Here is a 15795-nt window from a genome sequence, read left to right on the forward strand (position 1 = left end):
TGGTGGATGGGGTCGGGGCAGTCAGGGGACAGGGAGCGGGGAGTTGGGTAGGAGGTGGGGTCCTGGGGGGCAGTTAGGGTGGGGGGTCTCGGGAGTTGGTGGTCAGGGGACAAGGAGCAGGGAGGGTTGATGTGTTGCGGGTTCTGAGGGAGGCAGTCGGGGGAGGATGTGGGTTGGGGTCGGATGGGGGGGGAGACAGGCACCGCGTGGTTCACTACTGGGTCTTTGGTGGCACTTTGGCGGCGGGGGGCGGGGTCTTCACTCGCTGCAGGTAAAGTATCTGCCATCGAAATGCTGCCGAAAACCTGGAGCAAGTGAAGACTCCCCCCCCCCCCCCCCCCCCCCCCCCCGCCCCGCCACCAAAGTGCCGCTGAGGACCCAGTAGGGAACCGGTTCTTAGGATTTTGGGAGCTCATCACTGAAAAGGTCCCCTTTTTACCTGGACCATTCTGAGCAGCTCCCACCCGTGGCAGTAGTTAAAATACCAGGTTTCTTGAGCACTTGCTGTGTGAGCATTACACTAGTTGCTTCTTTCTTGGTGGGCTGGGAAGGAATTTTGCCCTCACCAAGATGAAGTGGGTTTTTCACCTGCCCCACAGCAAGTTGCAGGCTTAGTGGGGGCAAAAAATGAAAGAGGGTTAGGCTATGAAGTCACAACTCATTATTTAAACTGGGGAGATATCCAGCGCAGGAACTCTGTGACAGGGCACTCTATTCATTGCTGGATGGCGCCTCCTCCTGGCCACTCTGGGAATTAGCAATGCGAGGTAGAAGTCCCTTCCTGCGTTTGCACCCCCTCTCTCTGTCACTTTCTTTTGGTCTGCAGCTCCTCTCTCACTCCAGGAGCTGCTGCTGTTGCTTTGTGACTCAGCCCTCTGGCCATGTTAGTAATTGGGTTCCCTTTTTGGGAACACTTTAAAAGTCACTTCTGTCCACGTGGCATCAGGTAGTCCTCATACCTGCTGCTCTGACCCTGTCACTCCCACAGTGACTCAAGCAGTCTTCCTGATCACTGCCAGTATCATTCTGCAGTGGTTGGTAGAGGAACTCAGGCCCACACTCTACTCTGGGTTCCAGTCCAGGTCCCTGTAGTGAACAATTAAGGTGTGCAGCTCCACCACCTACTGGATTCCTTCCTAATGGCTTCTTCTCCCCTTCCTTCTTCCTTATCTCAGGGAGGAGGACAGCAGGCTTCCTCCCTGATGCCTTCCACACTGTTGCTAGCCTTGTGGCTTTGTAGAAGCCCCACCTGTTGTCTCATAGATGACCGTTCTTCGAATTAGCTTCCTCCAGCTTAAGTCTCCATTTACATCCTAATTGATTGATTGGGCGCACTTGACCCCATTCACCCCTCTCAGGGGCAGTGTGGGAATATGTCTCATCACAAATTCCATAGGGAATGGATATGGTTCTCAGACAGAATGAATTGGAAAAGAATTTAAAGGAGGTATTCTTTAAAGGAGCGAAAACAGAGGGGTGGTCCTGGGCTCCTATGATTGGTATATCAGGAGTCAATACCCCTCCTTTTTTAGCCCCTCTTACTCCTCATCCAAATGGGTGTGGTGAGTTTGCAGCAGCAAGTTGGCTGGGGTAAGAGGGATGGGTAAAAGGAAGAGCTGCCAGCTGACCTCTGGGTATATGGAAATAATTATAGAATTACCTGCACTGTACAATTTTATCAGTTGGATACTCCCAGACATTTAGGAATAAAGTTTCAGCCTAATTAAACTACATCCAATGTCTCCAGTTCTTTTTCACAGCAGGCTCTCAAGAAAGCCCCAACACATTTCTAGCCTCTCTTCCTGATGACCTGAGAAAATCAGGTCTAAGACACTGGTTTTATTTTTACAATCACAATTTCACAATCATCCCAACCCTTTTGCTCAGACAACCAGCTCCATTCTGTGGTGCAGAAAAGATATTGAGTAGAGGTAGTTAATAAATGCTAATAGTTTTTTGGGGGGAGGGGCGAGATTTTGAAAGAAAATATTTCCACCAAATTTCCTATGATCTTTTTATTTTTCAATTTTTCAATGAAAAACCCAGAGTTTAAAAAATATTTTGAGTTCAGTTTTAGAAAACAGGGTTTCTTTCCCTTTTCTTGGTAGAAAAATCCGAAAAAATTGAAAGGAAAAATTGATTACTTTAAAAAACAAAAATAATTTGAAAAACAGCTTTCAGGAAAAACTTTAAACAGATCTAGTATTGAAATATACAAAAATCCTGCCCTCTGAAGCATTCCAGGAGTAAGTTTCTTTTACATGGCAGTGCCCTGTTTTTTTCCTGGAAGGGATCAGATACTGAGAGTAAAGATATGATGGAACATTCACCTGAGCTCCAGCAGACGAAAACACAACTCTTTCCTTTTAGCAATGGCAGTACACTTGAGTCCTGTATTTATGCTCTGGTTTAAAATGTACTCTGATCAAAATTTCAGCATAAATATTCCTGTTATAGTAGAACCTCCTTGTAAGAAACAGCAGGGTCAACATCAAAGGATGGGTCTATTATAAAAATAGAGTGTGTTTGAAGTAAAATTTCATACTTTTCAAGATCTTATAAAATGCTTTCCTTCAAATTCATTCTTAATAAAATGATAGTATTGTATAATCTAAAAGAGCCTCAGGTTTGCTTTGGGACAGTTTATTGCTGCTGTTTATGACAGTTTATTGTCCGTTAATATTGATTTAGATTCCACCGATGGGACTTAAGCACATGCTTTAAGTTAAGGATGTGTTTAACGATTTGCTGAATAGCATGGGATTACTTACATACTTAAAATTAACCAGCTACTTTTCTAAATTAGTGCCTGTATAAGGAGTCATTTCTTAAACAAGCTAAATTTGAAAGGATAAGACGATATCAAATCACAGAGACTGAGATTTTTATTCTAAATCCCTTTTATTTTTAATGTACAAAACTTTGATATGTTTTGTAACAAACGTGACAGCATTGATGCCAAGATGATCATTAAGTATCATGAAGTATGTTGCAGAAAGCTTGAAAACATCCTGTTTGATTATGAAGGTTTTGATTAATAATATTAATTAATCAAATGGTAGAAATAATACATATAAAAATAGAAATATTGAATTTCTCTTTTTTCCTTCTCCCCCCCCTCCAATGCTCAGGTGAGCCAAGTCCTCCATCAATTCACGGACAACCAGGGAGTGGAAAGAGCTTTAAACTTAGTATAACTAAACAGGATGATGGAGGAGCCCCCATATTGGAATATATCGTGAAATACAGAAGTGTAAGTATTCCATTAATCACTGGGGAATGTTTTGATCTATATTATTTGTTTTGAATGTTGAGAAGCGGTTTCCTGGAAAACATCAATACTTGGTTTTAAAATAGATTGCTTATTACACAGCTGAAGAAAAAGAAATTTGTAACAGTTGTATATTTGAAATGTATACTAGTTATTGTTACTCCTTTTGATCTTGTTTTTAATGCCAGATTAGTATACTAAATGTGTGACTGAAAAGTCAGAACTGACAAGAAAACTTTCTGAGATTTTGTTTTATTATATGGTAAGTAAAAACGTTTGTTTTGTTTTCAAATCTAAAAAGTTTAATAAGATAGTATACTAAGTAAATGAGAGAGCTGGTATTAGATTCCAGAGTATGTGATTAAAGAATATTCTGAAACAAAATAATCAGCCTTTTATGGTTGTGTTTATTTGTGGTGTTATACATGTATAAGGGCATCCTAATGTGCAAATGCAACTTAAATCAGCTTAATTGTTCTCTAGGTTACCAGAACTACAGTTGGAAGTTGTCTTGCCATTATGTATTTTTACCTTTTCTACCTTTTCTACGCATTTAAAGTTTAGTTTAGAAATTCTGATCCACAGATAGATTGCAATGAGGAAGGACTTTTATATATCATAGTAAATGTACCAGCTCTTTAATAAGTAATTATATGATTCTGTTGGGTGGATGTCTGATTTGTAGTATTTCTTCTCAAATCTAGCAGGTTTAAACAATTTACTCCTCTTTGCCACACAGATCAACTCCTTTTTAATGATGTTTCAGTTTCGTTTATGACCATCCCAATATCTTTTACTAAGTAGGTTCTACCACTTATTACTTATTAAGTCATTTTACAAGCCATTTATCCAGTCACTGTATACCTTTCCTATGGAGGACTGGACTGCCACAAGGAGGCGCCAGCAATTAGCTTGACTGCCACCTCCCCACACCCAGTCGGATTCCCAGACATCTCCTAATGCCATCTTTTATATCAGTTAAAAACATGACAGCACCTAAGTCGGACAGGTGAACCCCATGCTTCCGAAACAACGCTGCTGCCCCATATACTATACCAGGATGTGAAATTACTGTCCCTTCTATGGTCCCAAGGAATTTGGCCACCTCCCTGTTCACATACCTCCTTGCCTTGTCCACCCTGTGGGGACTCACAGCTCCCCGCCAGACCCTGCGCTGAAGCATGTCTGGCCAAATCATGTTAACTCCTGGAAAAAGTTCAAGGATTAGCCCCAAGTCCTCCTTGCTCTGAGCATTAGTTCCACCCCTTTAAGGATTTCCAAATCATTTCCCCAAGATGCACCACAATTATATCTGGGGGCTACTGATGGACGCACAGCATATAGCATCGGTATTAGCTGATCCTGTAACATGCCCTTCCTTGCACGCCAACTGAGTATCGCCTCATCACCGAAGGCCAGCTGCGAACCCTCGGGCAACTTGGACATATGCCTATTGGCCCAAAAGACAATACTATGCCCACAGATCCACACCACCATCTGCATGACTGGTTGTCCAATATCTGTAATGAGATTACAACAAATTAATGCTGACTTACCACCTGAGGTCTTACATACGTTCGGTACGCAACTGAATGTCAACGCCTGATTGCCTGGATTGCCTCTGATCCCATACCTGCATAAAAAGGAGACCTTTCCCCTTTGGCCATATAACCCTGTATGCCTTCTAAGCCTGAACTGGGCAGATCCAGGCTCACCACCCTGCTGGAGGATCACAGATTCACCCGGGCCGAGTTAATCTGTCTTTGACCTTCGCAAGTGTTATATTATTGAATGCTCATTCCATTGTATATCCCGCAGTTGCAAAGCCCTTCCTATTGAGTCCCTACCGGACCCAGGTACTCGCTCACTGATCCTAAAAGTACCAAAGAATGCTGTCAAGAATGCAGCACTGAACAAGTCTGCCTCCTGTCCATTATGACATAGCCAAGGATTTGCACAAGATCCCTAAGCATGTAAACCACGATGGGAAGACAGGAATCCACCCTGGGGCCACCAGTATGCGACCATCCAGCCAAAAACCTTTGAACTAAAAAACCACTGCAAGGATCAGGATAACCATTTAGCTTAATGACGAATGTAATGGCAGAGAGGTGATTCGAGATTGTGAAGGATGCCAGTTGACAGTTTGCCAACGACAGCATGTACCGCAGTACTTTTTCATCTGTAATGGGCCATATTGCTTACTGGCTTTCCTGATCCTGAAATTGCATGAAATCATTAAAACTTCTCTCACAGCCCTGCCACGTGCACTGAGCAATTGATCTTCACACCACACTGACAACCATTCTATGCCAAGGTTTCATAGCACTAGTGGCACCTGCCTGGGTTCCCTGCTAGCTCCTGGTGCCAGCTCCAGAAATCTGTGGACCTGAAAATGAGACAAGGTGTGTGCTGCGCCATTGTCAACCTCAGAGAGATTATGAAGCAATGTAATTCTCTGGAGCCTTTCCAGGGGCCAAGCCTCAAGGCAAAACACATAAGTTGTGCACAGGCAATTGGATGGGTGGCCCTGCACTGTACCCCCGAATTCCTCCTTGTGGAATTATAATCTTAACAACATGGCCAAACCTCACCCCTGACTTTAATTATTATTATTGTACATAAAAAAAATAATCATTAAACCCAGCCCACAAATTTGACCCAACAGCCTTACTGAGGTAGTTCCACTGGAGGCCATAGCCTATTCTTCTGCTGCTTGAAGCTAGCCTTGGGGGAAACTCACAAATTGTCCACAGGCAATTGGCTGGATGGCCCTGCCCCTGTACCCCAAATTAATTCTTGTGGAATTATTGCCTTAACAACATGGCCAAACCCCACCCTTGACTTTAATCATTATTATTGCATATAAAGGGGATAAGAACCCCCATTAAAAGAAACCCAACACATACATTTGACCCATTGGCTTTGCTGGGGTAGTCCCACAGGAAGCCTTAGACCATTCCAATGCTTGAAGCTGTCCCCTTGCACCGGCCTGCCTTCTGCCACCCACACGCTGTTCAAACAGGGCCTACCTGCAGAAGGCATTTGTTCTACCCTGCGTCCTGTACCTCCCCTCACCATTGTGGCAGTAATGTGCTATATGAGACCCAAAACATGGTTTGCATGCATGCCTGAGCGTACCAATGCTGCAAAAGTCACTGCATAAAGAAATGTATGCCCGTGAATGTATTGCATGCCCGCCCGATTATATTTATATATCTAACAAGCCAGGCTTCTCTCTGGGTAAGCTTCAGTTGTAACACAAGCATAGCTAAAGAATGCAGCCTTAGCAAGACACCTCTCCCATGGCTGTCCCCACGTTGGAGGAACTTAATTAGCCTGCGTCTGCTTACACTCTGCATCTGCTTATAGGCCCAGACAAATTGAGACAGTTTCTGGCTAGCCCATGTGATTATCCCCCCAAAACCCAACCAAATGATGGGGTAAGCCTCAGAGGAACCACTAGTGCCCACAATCCTCACCTTTGCAACATCATTTTCATATTGGACCCTAAACCACCTCATGTACCTCTCCCCAAAGCAGATCCAAACACCTTTGCAATTGGGAACCTTTATCCATTGTTGATTTAACTCACTCCTGCCCTCTGTGTCTGCCTCATCTCCTGCAATCACCTGAGTAGAATGTCCTAGATCTGGGCGAGCCATTATACCTTGTTGGGCCTGCAAAGCTTTGGAAACAATCTCAGACACAATAACCCTGATTACTTGTATCAAATCCCGGCTGACTGCCCCACCATCAAACGCAGCCAGCTCACTTGCCTGCGTGAGTGCTTCACCTTGAGCCCCCCCTTGCCCAAGCCTGATAGGCTGCCCTTTTATATGAAAGGCACTATCCCAGGCTCCCCAGTCCCTCACCCTTATTGCAAGGATCCTCCTGTCCTTGGCTCACACTGGCCCAAATCACTGTACTCCGTCTGCCCTGTGCAGGGTTTGATTCCTCCCCAATTCCCTGTCCCATCGACACTAATTGGGAGGGAGAAGCAAAATTCCACCCCCTGTTGTACAGCAGGTAAAACCAGAAACCCTATTCCCTAAACCTCTGTGCACTGCACAGCTGCTCTGAGAGGGGACTACACTTCCCCTCCCTCTCCTCGTCTGTATACCTAGGGACAGAATCTGACTCTGAGCTGCCTCCCTACTCAACTGCACCTCCCTTTGTGATTTCACTCTGCTATGCTTGCCTCGCCCGCCTGAACCAGGAGAAAGGGAGAATTAATCCTCCCCCTGTTTCTCCCCGCTCTCATTTTTCTGTGTCTGCCTGCAAGGCCAGCCCTAAGGCAATTCCACCAATTCCCTGGAATTGGTCCCCGTGCCTTAGGGGGGCCCCGCGTCGTCCCGAAGGAGCTGCCACTGAAGTCCCGGTGCTGTCTTTGGCGGCAGCTCAATCTCTGCCAGGGAGGAAGATCCCTCTGCTGTAGTGCCACCGACGGCACTGGCATCTGTTTGAGCTGCTGTAGAAGTCCCAGCACTGTCGGCGGCAGCAGCTCAATTGTTGCTGCAGAAGACAGCGGTGGTATTTCGGCAGCAGCTCCTTCGAATAGGGCCCCGCAGTGACTAAAGCCGGCCCTGTCTGCCTGGAGCCATGCTGGGACAAGAGCCTGCTTCTCCATTCCTCTTCCCTCCTCCATCTTCCTGCTCACTGCTCTGCTTCCACCTGGAGTGGAGCCGAGTTAAGCTGTAGTACCCCAGAGGACTCCTTCTGAGACTTGCTGTTAGTTCCTGCCTTTTTCCGTGGAATGAAGGCGGAGGAAGGGCTTTGGTCTGTGTAAAAAGGAAGGCTTTCGGCACAGTGCTGCTCCTTTTCAAACCCTGCATTCCTAAGGGATTTGCTGCAGCAGTTTTCATCTCCTCACACCCCACCACCTCCAGCCATAAAGCACTGTTCCCTTCACTGGGCCAGCCCAACTCAAAAAACCCTGCTTATAGGTGCAGGGCGGTCATTCATTTTGTTAGCGACATTACAGTGGTCATTCATTTCCTGAGATCTTCATTTAAAGGGAAAAGGATTTGAAAATGTGTGTTTATTTTCTTTTTACAACAGCAGGATACTTAAAACTGTATTTCCTTTCCCAACATATAGTGTAGCATACCTAAACATGGTGGGGAGACAAATTTACCACCAGCAAAAGTAGTGAATTTGACTCAACGAGTGTAAGTTTTATCATTGCACTTGTCTTAACTTCTGCATATGCTATGAGTGACCATACCATCTGCCATCCGCCCAGTATTACCTTACTAGGTGTAACCAGGAGGTCATTTTACCAGCACTGGTGTATAAAAGGAGAGGTACAAGTCCAGATAGACTGTCAGTGTGAAAGAAACCAGGGGCATGAAATTGTGTATTTGGATACATTAAACAGCTGATAGCTAGGACCTTACATTATATAGAAACTAGCAAGCTGCAAGACATTATTTTAAGTGCTATTTTTTATTTACCTTTAGTGTGAGCTCTGTCAATGGGCAAACATATTCTATTATAAATAGTTTTTGTCATGCATATTTCTTATTATGTAATTTCTAGTTTGATGATAGCCGTGGAATTATAGTTGTAAACTTGGTATGTGAAGTGATTTTCCTGGACTAACCAAAGCCAAAGAAGATTGGTTGTTCAAAATCAATTGAGAGTGAGGTGGCAGATCTTGCAGTAATAGCCTGAGGGACTAACAGCAGTGTTTATATCACAAATCCCTAAATCTTAATTGACCTATTTAAGTGACTTGCAGTCCAGTAGGTTACAGAATATCTCAGTGGAGATGAGAGGGGGGAAAAAAGCAATTGACATGCTAGTAAAATGAGACATGCTAGTAAAATGAGCAAAGGACTGTTAAGCTATAACACAATTGTGTGAAGTTGAGTTTCCAGTTAAATATGTTATGTCTAGATATTTATGTACAGAAAGATATAAAATACATGTTAAAAGTCTCAGGTCAAGATATGGATTTAATGCATGTACACACTATAGAGACCTTAATTCTTCTCACTTATATGTTCTGAGATGTTCCTATGTTACTTAATTCTAGGCCTATATCGGATAAGTTTGGAACTTTAAGTTTGTGTGTTGTATGTTCTTTGGTCTGCCCTTTGGCCAAAATATAATACATTCACTTAAAACATCTGTTTTATGTAATTTGTGACTAGTAAGTGTACAATATACAAAGTCCATATAAACTTTTTGATTTAAATAACAATTCCAAGCTGCCACAAAACATCATTCCTACATTATTCCTGTATACTGAATACTATATATATATATAGTATATATCCATCCATTCCCAGAGAATATTTGATATTGTCCATATTATTATGTGTATGTGTCTCTACATTTTTATTTTATGAAATGTCATGAAATTGTGACATACCAGGTTTTAAAAAAATCAGTGAGTCAAGAAAACATTTTTTCCCCCTCATAGTTATCCAAGAATGAATGAATGTTTGTAAAGAAGAAACTGCATGAAATTGTATTTAATATAAGAACATAAGAATGGCCTTACTGGGTCAGACCAAAGGTCCATGCAGCCCAGTATCCTGTCTACCAACAGTGACCAATGCCAGGTGTCCCAGAGGGAGTGAACCTAACGGGTAATGATCAAATGATCTCTCTCCTGCCATCCGTCTCCACCCTCTGACAAACAGAGGCTAGGGACACCACTCCTTACCCATCCTCCTGGCTAATAGCTATTAATGGACTTAACTTCCATGAATGTATCTAGTTCTCTTTTAAACCCTGTTACAGTCCTAGCCTTCACAACCTCCTCAGGCAAGGAGTTCCACAGATTGACTGTGCACTGTATGAAGAAGAACTTCCTTTTATTTGTTTTAAATCTGCTGCCCATTAATTTCATTTGGTGGCCCCTAGTCCTTATATTATGGGAACAAATAAATAACTTTTCTAATGCCAGTATTATATCTTTTTTGAGATGAAGAGACCACATCTGTATGCAGTATTCAAGATGTGGGCGTAACATGGATTTATATAAGGGCAATAAGATATTCTCCGTCTTATTCTCTATCCTTTTTTTAATGATTCCTAACATCCTGTTTGCTTTTTTGACTGCCACTGCACACTGCGTGGGTGTATTCAGAGAACTATTCACGATGACTCCAAGATCTCTTCCCTGATTAGTTGTAGCTAAATTATCCCTCATCATATTGTATGTATAGTTGGGCTTATTTTTTTCAATGTGCATTACTTTACATTTATCCACATTAAATTTCATTTGCCAGTTTGTCACTTAGTTTTGTGAGATATTTTTGAAGTTCTTCACACTCTGCTTTGGTCTTAACTATCTTGAGCAGTTTAGTATCGTCTGCAAACTTTGCCACCTCACTGTTTACCCCTTTCTCCAGATCATTTATGAATAAGTTGAATAGTACTGGTCCTAGGACTGACCCTTGGGGAACACCACTAGTTACCCCTCTCCAGTCTGAAAATTTACCATTTATTCCTACCCTTTGTTCCCTGTCTTTTAACCAATTCTTAATCCATGAAAGGATCTTCCCTCTTATCCCAGGGCAACTTAATTTACGTAAGAGCCTTTGGTGAGGGACCTTGTCAAAGGCTTTCTGGAAATCTAAGTATACTATGTCTACTGGATCCCCCTTGTCCACATGTTTGTTGACCCCTTCAATGAACTCTAATAGATTAGTAAGACATGATTTCTCTTTACAGAAACCAAGCTGACTTTTGCCCAACAATTTATGTTCTTCTATGTGTCTGACAATTTTATTCTTTACTATTGTTTCAACTAATTTGCCGGGTACTGACGTTAGACTTACTGGTCTGTAATTGCCAGGATCACTTCTAGAGCTTTTTAAATATTGGCGTTACATTAACTATCTTCCAGTCTACCTGGTTTTGACCATCTCAATTTTTCTTTTCTTATTTTCTTCCATTACTTCTAGGACTTGAAGTGAGCCTTTATGGAAAGGGTAAAGAGAGACAACAGCAATCTGGTAAACGAGAAGGAGATGAAATGAGGAAGAGAGAAATGAGGGAAAAGCTACCAAGAAAGGGGAAATGCAACATGCGCTAGGGAGAATGGAAGAGGGGGAACAACTAGGGGAGGTAGCCTTGAGAACATGACCAGTGTGTAGTGCAACTGCTTTTTCCCCACGGCAATCTCCTCCTCCATTAAAGCAGTACCTTGGAGCATTATAACCATAGATAGATATTGCTTTTGTTTGGCTAAAGTCCATATTTCTCCAATTGAGTTAAATTATTTTTTCCAATTGGATGCCTAAAGAAATACAATCATATGTTCATAATGCTTTCATCAGAATGAATGGATGCTATTTAAAGTTCTTAGTTATCTGTTAACTGCTTCCCCTCTCTGATCCCTTTTGGTCCCATTTAATTAGCTTTCCTATAACTCCCTCCAGCCTCATTACCAGCCTCTTGATCAACATCTTTGCTTGTGTGTTTAACAAGTATATTAGATAATAAGCTGAACATCAATCAACAGGTTTTCCTTCTTTGGGAGCAGTGTTTTACAATCGCTTATTTGATACTAGGGATCAGTTCCTTCATTATTAATATTTCTACAAGACTCTTGCTAAGACTGAGGAAAGTCTTCATAAAAGATCACAGCAAAGCCATCTGGTCTAGGGCATTTTTCAGTTTGTATTATGTAAATTGCCTGTTCTACTCCTGTCAGTTTTTGCATCTGAGAATTGTTCTGTTTCATAGACTTTCATAAACTTAACCAAGTAATTCTGAAGCACAGATCTTTCTGTTATATACTGCAGAGTATAAAATTGTGAATACAAATTTTGCAACACTTCTGGGTTATTGTTTTAGGCCCAAATCCTCACCTACTGCTTTAAGCCTAAGTAGGGAGGCTTAGTGTAAGGGGGGGTTCCATAGATTTGGAAGGGAGAAATCCTCCTCCAGGCCACAGAATGCCAGTGGATTTGAAAAGAAAAAATATGTTCAGCTAAGAAAAGTTTCCCCTGACACCCCTGGTACCATTGTATCCAGAATCAAATAATGACATACCCAACTTCCTTTGGGGTCCTTTGAATTTTCCCCTGTTTTTTGAGCTTTTATGGTGCATTCAGATCACATTTCTGAGCTTTTCTCTGTAACCATGAGGACCAGGAACTTTATATTTTTTGTCCACTGAAAGCTGAGATTCTTACATAATCACCAGGAGGTGGGGCTATATGAAGAGCATCAAATATTGTGAGACACAATAAAAACGTCCAAGTTGGCAAACAGTGCAGCTCCCCCATTTGGAGGAGCTTTGTCCATTCCCACCAGCAGCGAATTTGGCATATTGCATTTTTGAGCCATCTCCAGTAAGTAACAGCCTACATAGCTGCTGGTCCAATAACCATAGGCCTCTCATCCCTATTCTGCAAGGCTTGTTCCTAATGAGTTCTCAGACCCTGCTTCCTTGGTGGCATATTGTCTTGCCAGTTCCCAACCAGAGCAAGAAAATGATAGAAGAAACTAATACATCAATATTAAAACAGGAATTGTTTATATCTCTTTGTAGAGCATTACTGCCTACCTGCAGTCCCCAGCTGCCTGAAACAAGTGTGAGTTGCCCACCAACAGTAGTTTCAAAGTTGCTGCTAACCAAATATTGACTAACTTGTTTTTCTTCACTTTTTGGGGAATCAAGGGGAGTCTACATCTTTTAATATTCACCATGCATTTTTCTTTCTTCTTTCGTGAAGATTTCTGGTATTTCCTATTCCCATCTCTCTACTTCACACTGGTTATCTGCTTAGTTCCCAAGGTGATTTTAAAGACTCACCTAAGGTCTCTTTGAAGTCTAAAATATCCATCAGTTCCACTGGAGTACCGTACATTTTTGGCTTTCCTTTGTAAATTATTTGAAGTTTGACTGGATACCACAATGAAAAATTAAAGTCTTTTGTCTTTTTTCCCCAAAGGCTTACATCCTTTTGTGCAGTGTATCCATAAAGCTATCTCAGGATTAGAGGAAGTTGTTTCCTTTTGAGGATTGGTCCCTATTTTCACTTGTCACAATGTTGATATTAAGGCTCTGAGCTTTTGCATTGGCAAGACTTTGGATTGGAGGCTGTGGTGGGATTCAGTTCAGTTTGGTTCTTTTTTTTTATCTGCACTAGGAAATATTTGTTTACTTATATGGATATTTTAGAAGACAGCAGTTGTTCTTTCTTCCTTCTTTGGGACACCTACCACATGGCAGTTGAGTACTGGATCTGGTTTCTCAGAGTTCTACTTTGGCTGCCAAGTTTCTTGAATTTGCTTTGTATTTTACTAACGTGTATGGTGTCATCTGTCTCTACATCCCAATTGACCAGTAAGTTCTTAGAAGTCTCAGGGATAGTCTATACCGGGGATCAACGAGTGGTGATCGATGCATCGGTGGTTGATTTAACGAGTCTAGTGAAGACCCACTAAATCGACCGCAGATCACTCTCCCATCGAATCTTGTACTCCACCGGATCCAGAAGAATAGGGGGAATCAACGGGAGAACGTCTCCCCTCGACATCTCGTAGTGTGGACCCCCTGGTAAGTAGATCTAAACTAAGTCAATTTGAGTTACGCTATTTATGTAGCTCAAATTGCATAGCTTAGATTGAATTTCCTCTGTAATGCAGACAAGGCCTAAGTCAGTCAATTAGATTTAGATACCTAGTTGTTTTTCATAAATCCATTAGGAGCTTATCTGTAGGCACCAAAATACCTTTAAAAATATGACCTTTAGACATTTTTGAAAAATTTACCATTTGGCTTCATACCTTCTGTAAAGCACTTAGCAAGGAGTTGGCATTATACATATAGTGAATCATATTCTTTGGTCTATGATTTTGTGTGAGGTTTGTTTCAGCAAAGAGATTATACTTTGAAAAAAAACCTCGTTCCCTAAGCCTTAAAATTAATGGAAATTGGCATTCAGTTCTCCTAGTCAGCTTTGAAAATCTCAGTCATAATAGTGCCCAGTGACCAGGCTTACAACATCTGTGATCTACTTAATAAGCAGTGTTACAGAAAACAAAACAAAAAACACAGTGCAATCTCTGAAGCTAATGCTGTTCTAACTGTAACATCTGAAGATTTACATTTCTTGATGTATATTAGAGACGAAACTGCTAATAGTAGTACTAATAGGAGGCCTTTGTACCTAAAGGAACAGATTTTAGATTGCAAGTGCTTGCTTTAAAGGAGCTTCTTGTTTTTTATGTGTTGGTAAAGCACTGTGTACAGCATTCTATAAATAATAATTAGCATTATAATAACAAGAAAGGCCTAATGAGGTAGAAATCTTTCTTTATGGTTCTGTTTTTCTGCTTCTAAAGTAATCAATTAAAGGGGCTTAGCATAAACAGGGAGATTTATAGAAACAGTGAGTGGGTTTCCCACATACATGCGCACACACACACTAGCAAATAAATTAGCCTGAGCATATTGCTCAGTACTATCCTGAGTAAAGGACTCTTGAAAATTCATATGAGATATCAGTGATAATGAAGGAATTTTCTGCTCTTCTTTTTATCTGTTTACCTAAGATGCCATTGGTGGGCTCTGAATACAGGGTTTATCCCGGTTTAGGGAAAGATGAGGTAGCAAAGCTTGATGGAATCCCAGGCAGCTCACTCTCCCAATTTTGCCTTTATTCTAATTGATTGCAATTTGTGTTAGCAACATACTGCTAAACCTTTCTCACATAATGTTGTCGTTGAATTCAGTCCTTGGATTTCATCTTTTGAAAAGAATATGCCTGTCATGGGGTACATTCACTACTGGGATGCCTCCTTGTGACCACATCTGGGGATTTGCTTCACTTAGATCTGATGCCCTTTTCCTCACCCTGTGGTCTCTCTGTTTCTCTGAGACTCAGGGTGCTCCTTCTTTGTGACACAGCCCTCTGGCCAGGTCACTATAGTCCTCCCCTTCCAGGGTATCAAAGTCCCACTGGATCAGCAGCCAAACTGCCGTTCCAGTCAGCCTTCCAGTCCAAGGCCAGGTTCGTTGCTGTTTTTCTAGTGGCTGGTAGGGGAATCCAAGCCTGTCCACTACTCTGTGTTCTAGTCCAGGGACCCTATATCTGGTAACTGTGGTCTGCCAGCTCCTTCTGCTACCTTCCTGGACTCCTTGCAAGTTTCTTCTTGATCTTCTGGACCTCCTCTGAGTTTACCGACCCAGACTCCCTCATCACAGGAAGTAACTGTGGACTACTGAACTCTGTAGCTCAAACACACCTCTTTACTTTCATTACTGAAGTATACCAATACAGTGTGTTTATATATTTATTTTTTATTTATTTATTTGTGTGTGTACCTTAAGATCTCAAAACAATATTTTATATATCCATCTTTCATATGTAATATAATTTCTGTCAAATAACTTGTGCTACTTTCACTGATGAGGGCCTTACATATATGTTTAGCTTCAATAAAAATAAGGCAGTTTTAACTGATTATTTAATTACATGTAATTAAATTAGATGCTCCGTGTGAAAGTTAATAATCATGAAAGGTTTGAATTCAGAAAACTGTAAAATATA

The 15795-nt window shown here is 41.8% G+C and overlaps 1 protein-coding gene across 2 annotated transcripts in view; it reads left to right on the top strand.

Moving 5' to 3' along the window:
- The window catches only part of NCAM2 (neural cell adhesion molecule 2), a 526501-nt gene that overhangs the window by 448227 nt on the left and 62479 nt on the right, over window positions 1-15795 (top strand). For both annotated transcript variants that reach the window (XM_034792868.1, XM_034792859.1), the window contains exon 14: window positions 3132-3253. In XM_034792868.1, coding sequence (XP_034648759.1) covers window positions 3132-3253 — 122 coding nt within the window. The remainder of the gene's footprint in view (window positions 1-3131; window positions 3254-15795) is intronic.

This window comes from Trachemys scripta, chromosome 1, assembly GCF_013100865.1.
Source record: "Trachemys scripta elegans isolate TJP31775 chromosome 1, CAS_Tse_1.0, whole genome shotgun sequence".
NCBI lineage: Eukaryota > Metazoa > Chordata > Testudines > Emydidae > Trachemys > Trachemys scripta.